Below are 11,866 nucleotides of genomic sequence, written 5' to 3'. Positions count from 1 at the left end.
TGATGGCTCAGACAGTGAAGAATTGGCCTGCAATGCGGGAGACCTGGGTTGGGGAGATCCCCTGGAGAAGAGAAAAGGCTACCCACTCCAGTGTTCTGAATCCCCGTGGACAGAAGAGCCTGGCAGGCTGCAGCCCATGTGGTCACAAAGAGTTGGACACGACTGAGCAGCTGAGCATGGCTCAGGTACATGAAACGGTGCCACTGGTGAGGGCGGGTGACTCTGTGCTGTTTCTGTGACTTCCTGTGTGGCTGTGTAATTGTTTGACATTAAAAAAAAGAAACCCTAAAAATCTCCCAGGCAGTAGGACAGTAAAGCAGTGCAGTGAAGTGAGAAAAGACGAGGAGTCTGCAGTGGTCAGAGGGGGCCCTTCATGGCCCCGATGGCCCCAGCCTCGAGCCCGTGTGCGGTCTGCTCTCCCTTACGGGTGGTAAGCTGTCCGTGGCGCTAGCCCAGACCATGCTTTCCATCAGGCAATAAACCTCATCCGTCCTTTCCATAAATCTTTTATTGAAGTATCGTTGTTTTACAGTGTGGTTAGTCTCTCCTATACAGAAAAGTGACCCAGTTACACATATATTCTTTTCCATATGTTTTCTATTATGGTTTGTCATGGGATATTGAGTACAGTTCCTGTGCCCTACAGCAGGGCCTCGTTCATGCATTCTATACGGGATGGTTTGCATCCACTCACCCCAGCCTCCCCCACTTGCCCACTCCCCTCCCCGCTCCCCTCCCCCACTCCCCCACTCCCCTCCACCCTCCCCCGCTCCCCTCCCCCTTGGCAGCCTGCTCTCTCTGAGTCTGTTTGTTTCATAGGTTAAGTTCACCTGTGTCGTATTTCAGGTTACGTATACGTGACATCATACGGCGTTTGTCTCCCTCTCTGACGGGCTTAGTGTGACAGTCTGAGTCCACGCATGTTGCTAGAAAATGGCATTCTCACTGCTTTTTACGGCTGAGTAGTACTCTCGTGCATGCAGGCACCACATCCTCTGTGTCCACTCATCTGTGAGTGGACATTTAGGGGTTTCCGCGTCTTGGTTGTTGTAAATCCTGCTGCTCTGAGCAGGAGTGAGCACAGGAGTGCACGGATGTATCTTTTCGGATTACAGTTCTGTCTGGATCTGTGCCCGGGAGTGGGACTGCTGGCCGTCTGTTTGTAGTTTTCTGAGGGCCCTCCATTCTGTTCTGCACAGCGGCTGCACCAGCTTACTCCCCACCAGCAGTGGGAGAGGGCTCCTTCCCCCACACCCTCTCCAGCGTTTGTCGTTCGTGGACTTGTTTTTGGCTGTGCTGAGTCTGCGTTCCTGCCCGCCGGCTTTTCTCCCGTTGCAGGGAGCGGGGTCCACTCTCCAGGGACGCTGTGCGGCCTTCACACTGCAGGGCTTGTCCAGTTGCAGGGAGCGGGGTCCACTCTCCAGGGACGCTGTGCGGCCTTCACACTGCAGGGCTTGTCCAGTTGCAGGGAGCGGGGTCCACTCTCCAGGGACGCTGTGCGGCCTTCGCACTGCAGGGCTTGTCCAGTTGCAGGGCGCGGGGTCCACTCTCCAGGGACGCTGTGCGGCCTTCGCACTGCAGGGCTTGTCCAGTTGCAGGGAGCGGGGTCTGGGGCACGTGGCCTTCAGTGCTTGTGGCCCACGGGCTTCGTTGCCCCAGGGCCTGTGGGGTCTTCTGGGAGCAGAGATGGGACCTGTGTCTCCCCGCTGGCAGGCAAGTTCTTCACCACTGAGCCACCCACGAAGCCCCTGACATTGGTAGACTTTGTAATGACGGCCTCTCTGGCCGGTGAACCTCAGCCCTTCTTACTCAAACGTATTCTGGCCATTCCTCCGCCCGGATCTCGCCAACATCCTGTCCGCTCTCCCATCTCTCCGCACCCTCCACGCAGTCAGCTTGCTGCGCGGCGCGGGGAGGGGCGAGTCCGGAGAGGGGCCGGGCAGATGGATCCCGCGGTTACCTCGTGGTGGCGCAGGCAGTGATTCGTGTTTTCTTCTCTATGTTTAGCTGTTTTCTAAAGCTTCTGTAATAAAAGGGTTGCTTTGAGGTAAGGCGAAAATCAATACAAGTTATTATTCTACAAAATTCCCTCCATGCCCCCATGACCCAGAGCCTAACTCTTAATTCCTTTATGCTTGCAAAGCAGGCCCTGAGTCCGGCCAGCCCGCGCCCCGGCGCCCAGCCCCACCCCAGGCCTCCAGGGCACCTTCCTGCCCCTCGGGCGTGGGGAGCGGCCTTGGTCCCTGAGGGTCCCTCTGGGAGGCAGACCCTGCCCTGTTCCCACCCCTGTCCAGCAGGCTGACCCGTTTGTCCATCAGGGTCTGGAGACCAGCCTCCCGGAGGGCCTGCTGCTCTCCTCGAGGGATGTCCGGGCCCCGTGCCCGGTCAGTGCCCGCGTCTGCCCGCGGCCCCTTCCCGTCTTCTCGGCCGCTTCCCGCCCTCCTCCCACATCCTGACATGCCGGGCTCTGCCTCCTGCTTCCCTAGCCATTCAGCCCCTAGGAGATGGGAGCGGGGACATCGGGTGGGGCTATCTGTGGGGTCCTTGGGCTGGCGGTGCCCCACTGCACGCCCCCCTCCAGGGCCCTCACGGCTCCTTTGCACAGCCTCTCCGCCAGCTTCTCCCCAGGCGCCACGGCCGAGCTCTGGGCCAGGTGGCTGTGGCTGTCCCCGGGCCCTCCACGCGCTGTGGCCGCAGTCCTCTCAGGCAGGCCCGCTTGCACTGCTCTGCTGGGACACCAGCCCTCCCTGTTGGGACGGTGACTGGTCATTGGTCGGGGGACAGGTTTGTCTGTGTCTCCAGGATGTCTGGTACACAGTCGGCGCTCTGTAACTGCACACGATGAGCCAGGACCACGGTCTTGGGCTTTCTGCTCGCTGTGCTATGAGCCCTGGAGGGAGGGCACGCTGGGCTTGGCCCTGCGTTCGGCCCGTTCTCAGACGGTTCTAGTTCTCCCGGCCCTCCGCCCCTGTGGATGGGCTGGCCTGTGTGCACTGACTCTGAGTCCGGCCACGTGACTCACTCTGAGCGCCGGAGGCGTGCCGTCTTGGCTGTCACCAGGGCTAGCTTGTGGAGGATGAGCGTTGTGCGGAGCAGAGCTCAGTCCCCCTAGAACTCCCCACCGTCCCCACCAGCCTCCCCAGTCACGGGGCCAGGCTGACCCAGATCAGCCCGTTGCATGAGCAACTGCGAGTGTGCTGGTGGCTGGTTACATGGCTTGGTTGGGCCGGCCGGTGACGGACGTAACCTCTGCGTCTAAGCTCTGGGGGCCGAGTGCGGTGAGGAGGGGCAGCCCCCCGACACGCCGGGAGCACGGGGCTTTCTGGGGTCTCTGGTCACAAGCAGCATGACCCCGTCTCTCAGACCGACAGGAGCCGCCCTGGGGGCAGCCGGCGCCAGCGCCAGACCTGGACAGGACCCCTCAGGCGGCTGCTCTCTCTGCACCCCAAGCCTGCAGGCTGCTGGCCTCTGTCCAGCCTGAGGCCTCCACCTTCCTTCCCCACCATGGCGGCCCCTTTCCAGACCAGACACCTGCTCTTCCAGAAACCCTTCCAGACTCTTCCCAGGCAGAAGTATTCACCCTCCTCTGGGCCGCCCGGACCCTTGCCACCCAGAGCTGGGTCACCTGCCAGCTTTAAGTGAGCCCCTCTGGAGGGGCAGTGGGGAAGAAGGTCAGGTCCCCTGCTGGGCTCCAGCAGGGCGCACACAGGCGGCGCTCAGTAAGTGCGTGTATCGTGTGTGCCTGCCTTCGAGCAGGGCCGCAGTGACGTCTGGCTGTGCCCTGGGACTGGGCCAGGGTCGGACAGCTGGAGCCGCATCTGTCAGCCTGCGGCATTCCCGGGAGGGCCTGTGCTCTGACAGGTGTCCACTTGGGGTGCACCCCCCACTCCCGCATCTCTCCAGGTGCTCGCCCCTCCCTAGGGATTCCTGCTCAGGGCGTGCTCCCGGGGCCGACGTGTCCCCCCGGCCTGACCCATCCGGCCAGCTGCCCTCTCCCCAGGGCAGGCACCTCTGCTGTGGCCGCTGTTGTCTGATGCCCTGTAAACAGCCAGCGTTCTCTCTGCAGCGGCAGCAGGGAGATGCCTAGCCCTGCCTCTGACCAGGACGGGCACCCCTCACTGTGTGACCTTGGACAAGGCCCCCAGCCCTGCCAGCCGGGGGCCGGCCCCCATCCCTACCCCCCTCCCTGCCCCGGCCACTCTGGGCACAGCCTCGTGGTCTCCAGCCCACTCACGTCTCTGGGTTCCTTGAGCTGTCCTCCTGGACACCATGACAGGGCGAGGAGCTGCCCAGAGCCAGGGAGCCCGGGGCCCATCTGGTCAAGCAGGGTGGGGCGGCGTCCTCAGAGGGGGCTCAGTCGGAGGGGCTTGCCGAGGGGGCCGTGAGGAGGCCCCATGGGCAGGACCTCGTGGGGTCACCTGGGTGCAGAGGCCAGGATGGACAGACAAGCCCTGTCCCAGCGCTGGGCCCTGAGCGAGCCACGGACTGCTGCAGGGTCTGCAAGGTGCCCCGAGGGAGACACGGAGGAGGGGAGTGAGTGTCCTGTCCCGGGGGTGTGCAAGCAGTGTGGCCGACCAAGACTGCTCCCCGCCCCCGCTCCTTGCCTGGCGTCTCCAAGGCTCCCACCGCCTCGGTGCTCAGGCGTCTGTGTCAGAAAGAGTGAGTGGGTCCGCCCTGGACGCGGGGGCAGGGCAGGCCCAGGAAGAGGGCCAGGCCCCGACCCCTGCAGGGAAAGGAGGCCGGAAGGGTCAGCACCCCGCAGAGGGGTCAGCTGTCCCTGGGGGCTCCACCCCCAACATGGACCGAGGATGGGGGGGTGGGCACAGGGCCCCCCACGTGGCCAGCTGTACACGTGGCTCCCAGACGGCGTCTTGTGCTCCAAGCCTTGCTCTGCTGGAGGCACCTGTGACCTTGGCAGCAGGCAACCCTGGAGCCAACTACCTCGATGGACCTGGTGCCAGCTGGAGGTTGGGGTCCAGGCTTCTGCAGAGACTTTGAAGAGTCTGGTGTTCATAAACGCACTCACACCTCTCCCACCAGATTTGGGGCCATGGCTGGAGGGCTGAGGCAGGACTGCAGGGCCAAGGGGCCAGCTTGGGGGCCCCAGGGGCCTGTGGTATCTGGATCTCAGGGCTCACGCCCTGCAGCTGGGTCTCCAGCGGTTGGAGGGGCCCCAGCCCTCCCCAGCTCACCCTACTCCCACTGAACCCTGCCAGCCACATGCAGGGTGAGGTACATACCTACCCACCCTGTGTCCAGCTCCCTCAACCCTTTCTGCCCCATCCACACCGCCTCTCAAAGCCACTCCCCAGCCCAGGGTTGGCTCCCCCGTCTCCCAAGGGCCTCAACCTGCCCCAAACCCAAGGTCACTCACGCCACACATCTTGCCCCAAGTCCCAGAGGAAAAACCACTGCAAACAAGCATTGGGGTTTTTTTCTTTTGCAGAATTATTTTTTTTAGTAGACATAGTCTTTTTTTTTTTCCTTTCTCATTTTACAGCAAACATTGCAAATATAGAAATATTTCTCTATACAATAGGACGACAGTGTATAGTGGGGGCAGGGCTGGAAGGCACACTCCCGGCCCCCGCCACCCCTGGCCGTCTGCAGGCACAGCCCTCCCTGCCCCCAAGGTCCCGGGAGCTCCGGGACCCTCCCGGAGACCACCTGGCCGCCTGCGTTCGCTCTGGCCCTCTCTGGTGGCGGCGACGAAGAGACGGACTAAACAGAATCCACAGAAAGCCACGGACAGAGGAGTCGTGCGGGGACCAGGTGGCCACACCCCCCACATAGAGCGTTTTACGTCTTTTAAAGAGAACTTTAAAAAAAAAAAAAGAGAAGGCAGAGAAGAATCAAAAGATAATGAAAAAAATCCCCTCCCCCGCCCCCCATCCCTAAGACACAGTTTTCGGAAGTCCCTTGTGTGTGTGTGTGTGTGTGTGTGTGTGTGTGTGCACGCGTGTGTGTGGACGGGCCCCTCACACCAGCGAGAACGTCTCGGCAGGTGCACACGCTTAGCCACGCGCCCCTCCCGTTCGGCCTGCCGGTGCCCCCTCCCCACTTTGCCCGAAAAGCCCAGGGCTTCAGCAGTTGTAGGGGGGGGTGTGTGTGTATGTGTGTGTGTGCACGCGCACGCGTGTGCACCGTGAGTCTCTGTGCGTGTGTGCGCGTGCGCCGTGAGTCTCTGGGTTAGCTGCAGTGTCCTCTGGCCGCGCGCGGCCCGCTCAGGACTTGTGCTGCGCAGACACGCCCTTCCAGTAGTCCAGGATGTCGTGCAGGTCCTCGTCCTTGGCGAACTGCACCTTCCGGCGCAGCGCGTGGCCGGCCGCCACGCACTCCCCGGCGTCCCGGTGCCGCGGGCGGCTCAGTCTGAAGCGGGCCCAGAGGCTGCGGGAGGCGCGGCAGGCGTACTCGGGGCTGGAGGCGTAGCTCAGGTGGCGGTACTGCGGCGAGAGCGGCGCGTAGGCCAGGTCGCGGGGGCGCGGCCGCGTCAGCGGCTCCAGGATGGAGGCCTTGCGGCCGCCCAGGCTCTCGGGGGGCGCGGGCGGCGCGGGGGGCTCCACAGGGTGGGGCCCGGGGTACGAGTGCCGGTGCTCCCCGTACTGCCGGCCCTTCTCGGGCTCGGCCCGCAGCACGGCTGCCGCGGGCGTCACCGTGAGGATGGCCTCCGCCGCGGGCGAGCCCTTCTCGATGTACTTGGCCTCGTGCAGCGCAGGGGGCTCGGCGCGGTAGGGCCGCGGGCTGCGGGCGGAGCCGCTGGACGAGGAGCTGGCCCGCGGGGCCCCGGGGGCGGCCTCCAGGCTGTGGTGCCGCTGCAGGCCGCAGGCGTCCTGGTAGGCGGGCGCCAGGAAGCCGCGCTTGCCGGCCAGCGGCTCGGCCGTGGACACGGCGCCCGGCTTGCCGCCCTGGAAGGAGGTGGCCTCGGCCTTGAGGGCGTCGATGCAGTTGTTGATGATCTGGTTGACCTTGTCCACCTCCTTGGCGATGGTGGAGATCTCAGCCACCGAGCCCTGGCTGTCGGGGCCCGGCCGGCCCTGCTCCCCCTCCCTGCGTTCTGCCTGCTCCGCCGCACGCACCTCCATGTAGCCGCCCTTGCTGCCCTGGGGCGTCCCGCTGCCCTCCGCCAGCTGGTACTGCTCCACCTCCCCGGGGGCGGCGGGCAGGTATGGGATGCGGGTCACCGCCTCGGGGCCCAGCAGCGGGCCCTGGGACAGCGGGGCCAGGCCTGGCGCCTCCAGCTCGGGCCCGTACTTGAGCTCGATGATGGTCTTCTTGAGGCTGCCGGCCGCTGCCGCCGCCTGCTTCTGCTTGCCCTCCCGCCGCCGCCGCCGCCGCAGGCAGTAGTAGACGGCGCCCAGCACCACCACCATGCCGAAGAGGCAGCCCAGGACGGTCATGATGTAGTGGGTGGCCGTGGAGGGGCTGGGCACGGGGCCCGGCGGGCTGGGCGGCTGCGGCAGGCAGATGGTGAGGCAGGTGTGGTTGTGGTGCAGGCCCGAGCTGCTGGACACCACACAATAGGTGTAGTTGGTGAGCGCGTACAGGTTGGTCAGGCGGATCTCCTCCTGGGCCCGGGTCAGCCTGGACACGGTGGACGACTTGCTGTTGTTGAAGTGCTCCAGCGTGTACATGCGGGTGAAGGGGCTGGGCAGCTGCACCGTGATGGTGGCCGAGTTCTGCGTCAGCTGCTTGACCTTGATGAGCGGGCGGGCCTCGGCCTGCGGGGCCAGCGTGGGCAGCGCCACCAGCGGCGTGGTGCCGTCGCCGGAGAAGCACTCGTCCTCAGCGCAGGGGGCCTCGCTGGGCTCCGCGGGCGGCACGGGGGGCGGCGGCGGCGAGCGGCCGGGCGGGGGGCGGCCGGGCGCCGGGCGGGTCTCCGCCGCATACGGGCCGTCAGTGCACACAGACTGCAGCTTGCCCAGGATGCTGCGCTGGCCGTGGCGGCCCTGGCCCAGCAGGAAGTAGCCGGAGTAGAGCGGCGGGGACTCGCACTGCACGCGGTCGTGGGCCTGCGTGGCGTTGGCGAAGGCCGCCAGCCAGCGCAGGAAGCCCAGCAGCTCGCAGGAGCAGTAGAAGGGGTTGCTGTAGAGTTCACACACCGAGAGCCGCGCCAGGCCCGCGAAGGTGGCGCTGTGCAGACGCTGGATGCGGTTCATGGACAGGTCCACGTTGACGATGTTGGGGCACTCCCAGAAGGCGCCGGGCGCCACTGCCTCAATAAGGTTGGCCTGCAGGTACAGGTACTCGAGCTTGCCCAGGCCGCGCAGCACGCCCTCCGTCAGGTTGCGCAGCCGGTTGTAGCCGAGCTGCAGTACCTGCAGGTTGAACTGGCCCGAGAAGGCGCCGTCCTCGATGTAGCCGATCTCGTTCTTGGTGAGGTTCAGGTACGTGAGGTTGCCGAAGCGGCTCAGCGCCGCGTACTGCACGCTGCGGATGCGGTTCTCGTTGAGCCGCAGGTCCACGATGGTACTGTTGATCTGCTGCGGGATGGCCTCGTAGGGCGGCTGGTTCTGGCTGCAGATGGCCAGCCACACGAAGCCCTTGTCACCCTCGATGAGCCAGCAGTCACCGCGCACCAGCCCGCCCGCGTGCAGCAGGGCGGCCGCCACACACACCCACACCCACGGCGCCTCCCACCCGCACCCAGCCATCGGGACCCGCCTGCGGGGGCTGCCCGCTCAGCCTGCCCAGGGCGCGGGGTGGGGGCCTGGGCGGTGGGGTGCGCGGGAGGGGAGGACGCCCGTCTGCTCAGGACCGTCCCAGGCACATGGCCACGCGGCCCACGTGCTGCGAGGGGAGCGCCTCCCTCACGGCTGGCAGCCTCACTCCGTCCGCCCGTGTCCGGCCGGGGCCTCGGCCTGCTTCCCCATCGGTCCAGCCGATCCTGCGGGAGACGAAAGGGGAGATGGGTCAGCAGGCCTCCCGATGTGCACAGGTCCGGTGCAGGCCTGCACCCAGCCCGTGGGATGTGGAGGCACGTCCGGGGTGTCACTGATGAGGAAGGGGAGCTGGGAGGCTCAGCGGGCAGTTCTCTGACCGGAGGCAGGCGTCCACCGCCGCCTTGACTCATGGGAACCCAGCGCCAAGCCAGATAGGTGGGCACGCCAGGGTCAAGGCTGCCGTCACTCAGCCAGGGGTGATGGGGGTGACAGGTGCCCCGCTATGCACCTTAGGTGGGGCAGCTCTGAGCCCCACCCCGGGGCCTGAGCTGGGGTGGAGGGAAGCCCTCCTGAGCTCCTCTCAAGGGAGGTGAGGACGCTGCACTCCGGGTCTGCTTCCTCCAACGAGCTGCGGACCCTGAGGCTGTCACCACCGAGTTGGGTCCCGGCAGTAAGGACTGGGAGGATGGTGCCCCCGGCTCAGCTGAGGACACTGCTGTGGCCCTGACTCCTCCCCCCGACCCCACCCAGCCCTGGGTCTTGGCTGTGAACGAGCACCTTGCTGTCTGCTCCCCCCAAACCCTGAGCTTCTCTAGAGCAGGGACCCCCGATCACACACTCAATCCCCGCCCCACGGAGCCCGCGTGTGCGCGGAGATGTGGCCAGATGGCCGCTGGGTGGGTCCTGCTCCCCAGGACCCCACGGCCGTCTGCAGGACTCTCCCCTCTGCCCCTCGTATTTCTCCCGCAGGACGGAAGGATGGGGGTGTGTTTGCTTGTTACTGTTTGGATTTACAGCGGCCTCTGTAACCGCTCTGTGGCCTGGCAGGCAGCCAGCTGACTGTATTTCACAGATATTGACGTTTGCAACTAGTCTGCACTGAGGCGGTTTAAATTAGGAGAAAAAAATAATGATGTGCAATGGATTTCTCTCTCTTCAGAAACTTCATCAAGAACAGTTCTGACCTCGCTCCTGAGGATGAGCCTTTCTGATTTAAAGCAAGGGGAAGGGTCAGCAGGGGTGGGTGGGAGAAGGTCCTGGCTTGGCCCAGTGCTGCCGTGCGACCGCCAGGAAAGCTCGGGCCCTCTCTGGGCCGGACCAGAAGCGGAGAGGGTAGGCCTGGGGCTCGCTCGGACCCCTCCCCTTGGGGAGCACCCCGGGGGTCCCCATGTGGTCGTCTCCTGACATGAAATCTACACCCCCTGGGGCATCCTGGGGTGATCGCCGCCACCCGGCACCCCCACACACACACACACCTGCCCCATCGTCCCGGTGCTGAGACTGGGGTCGCTCTACTGCCCAGAGTGGGCAAGCAGACGGGCCTGTGCCCTGGGCTGCAAGCCATCGGGCAGCAGGTGGATGGGAGCACCAGGCATGTGCGGAGCCCAGCTAGGAGGCGCAGCCTGGTCATAATCACTTTTAATCTCTTGCTCAAAATAACCCAAAGTCAAGTTAAGGAGGATTACAGGCCTAAAGAACCCTTATCTCAGCGCGTGGGGTGATGGGCTGCCCAGCCTTTGCCGCCCCCACACCTGGCACACCTAGGTGTGCGGTGGCTGTGTGTGTGCACGCACACACACGCTGGGACCTGTGTGTGCATGGGCCTGTGTACCTGGAGGTGGATGCAGCCTCGCCCCAGCACCCAAGGGCGTGCCGGCAGCTGGTATCCAGCCAGGCAGGGCACCCCGCCTCCCACCTGGGTGTGAATCTAGGGACTGTGCTCGTTTGGCGCCTGGAGGTGCTTCTAGGGACCAGCCTCACCCCGCGGGCATCCCCTCCCTGAGGCCTGTGAGACAAGGAGGCGTGGCTGGGTCCTGCCCACCAACTGGTCCGGCCCAACGGGCTCCACTGGGTCAGCCCGCCCTCAGCCCGTGAGCTCCCCTGCCCCCAGAGCCTGGGCTGAGCAGGAGCCAGGCTGGGGAGATGACACCTCGATGACAGTGTGGGTGTCACAGAGGTCCCCCTGCGGTGTGCAAGAGCTGCCTCTGCCCCCATGACCATGGCCTCCGAGGGCCCCCGAGGGCTGCACACCTCACCTCGGGGCAGCGGGGGGTGGGTGGAGGTGACGGGGGAGAGGGCTGCGGTCAAGGTCGCCCATGAGAGGCCGGACAGCAGGTGCCTCATCCCCGGGGGGCCCCTCGGGCACCGTGTGCAGCATCACCCTGAACCCCAGGCTGCAGGGCGGGCCAGGACCCCAACCCCAAGGACTGGGGACCTCGGGGAACAGCTGGCCGACGACCTAGGAAGGTTCAGAGAGTTCCCCCAAGCCGCCCCCACCGCCCCTCGGGCTCCCAGTCCCCCTTGTTCATCCACATACCCCCTTACCAACCCCAAGCTGTCCTCCCGCCTGCTCGCCCCCTCGCCCTCTCCGGGGTCCCTGCGTCCCCGCCCCACCGCACCTGACGTGGGCCCCCGGCCACCCACAGTGCCCGCAGACCACGCCGCTGCGGACGGGCCACACATGCGCTGCCCGGCCAGATGACCCGCTCTTGGATGGGGCAGGGCGCTGGCAACACAGCTGGGCGGTGACGGCGTTGGGCACAATTCTAGAACCTTCCTCGGGGAGACAGCAGGACTGAACAGCCTCAGGCCTTACCCCCTCCCCTGCCTTCCTCCCCAGGGCTGTCAGCGGTTCCATCCGTCCCCGACTGTCTGGGCAGCATCAGCACCCCCATCCCAGGCTGCCTGCTGCTCCAAGGGGCGCCTTCCTGTGCGTTCAGGTCTCAGCCCCTGTGGTGGTCTCCCCACCCTGACCCCTCACTGTCCCCGCGTATCCCCACGGTGGTCCCCCCGCGTGTCCCTGCAGTGGTCTCTCTGCCTGCCCCCGCGGTGGTCTGTCCACCCCCAGCAGCCACAGTGTTCTCTCCATGTGCCTGACCCGCTGCCCTCACTGCCCTGGGCCCCAGACTCAGACACAGCTGCTCCCCTTCAAGCTCAGACTCCCGATGGGGTGCGTCCTGCCCCCCGCACTCCTCACACAGAAACCA

The 11,866-nt window shown here is 65.3% G+C and overlaps 1 protein-coding gene across 3 annotated transcripts in view; it reads right to left on the bottom strand.

Moving 5' to 3' along the window:
* Nucleotides 1-5,434: 5,434 nt before the first annotated feature.
* Nucleotides 5,435-11,866, bottom strand: part of ELFN1 (extracellular leucine rich repeat and fibronectin type III domain containing 1) — a 65,633-nt gene continuing 59,201 nt past the window's right edge. For all 3 annotated transcript variants that reach the window (XM_027527381.1, XM_027527382.1, XM_027527383.1), the window contains one exon: nucleotides 5,435-8,884. In XM_027527381.1, coding sequence (XP_027383182.1) covers nucleotides 6,225-8,651 — 2,427 coding nt within the window. In that variant the 5' untranslated portion in view covers nucleotides 8,652-8,884 and the 3' untranslated portion in view covers nucleotides 5,435-6,224. The remainder of the gene's footprint in view (nucleotides 8,885-11,866) is intronic.

This window comes from Bos indicus x Bos taurus, chromosome 25 (genome assembly GCF_003369695.1).
Source record: "Bos indicus x Bos taurus breed Angus x Brahman F1 hybrid chromosome 25, Bos_hybrid_MaternalHap_v2.0, whole genome shotgun sequence".
In the NCBI taxonomy this organism is placed as follows: Eukaryota; Metazoa; Chordata; class Mammalia; order Artiodactyla; family Bovidae; genus Bos; species Bos indicus x Bos taurus.
The sequence above is the reverse complement of the archived record's forward strand: the minus strand, read 5'-3'. Positions and strand labels throughout refer to the sequence as shown.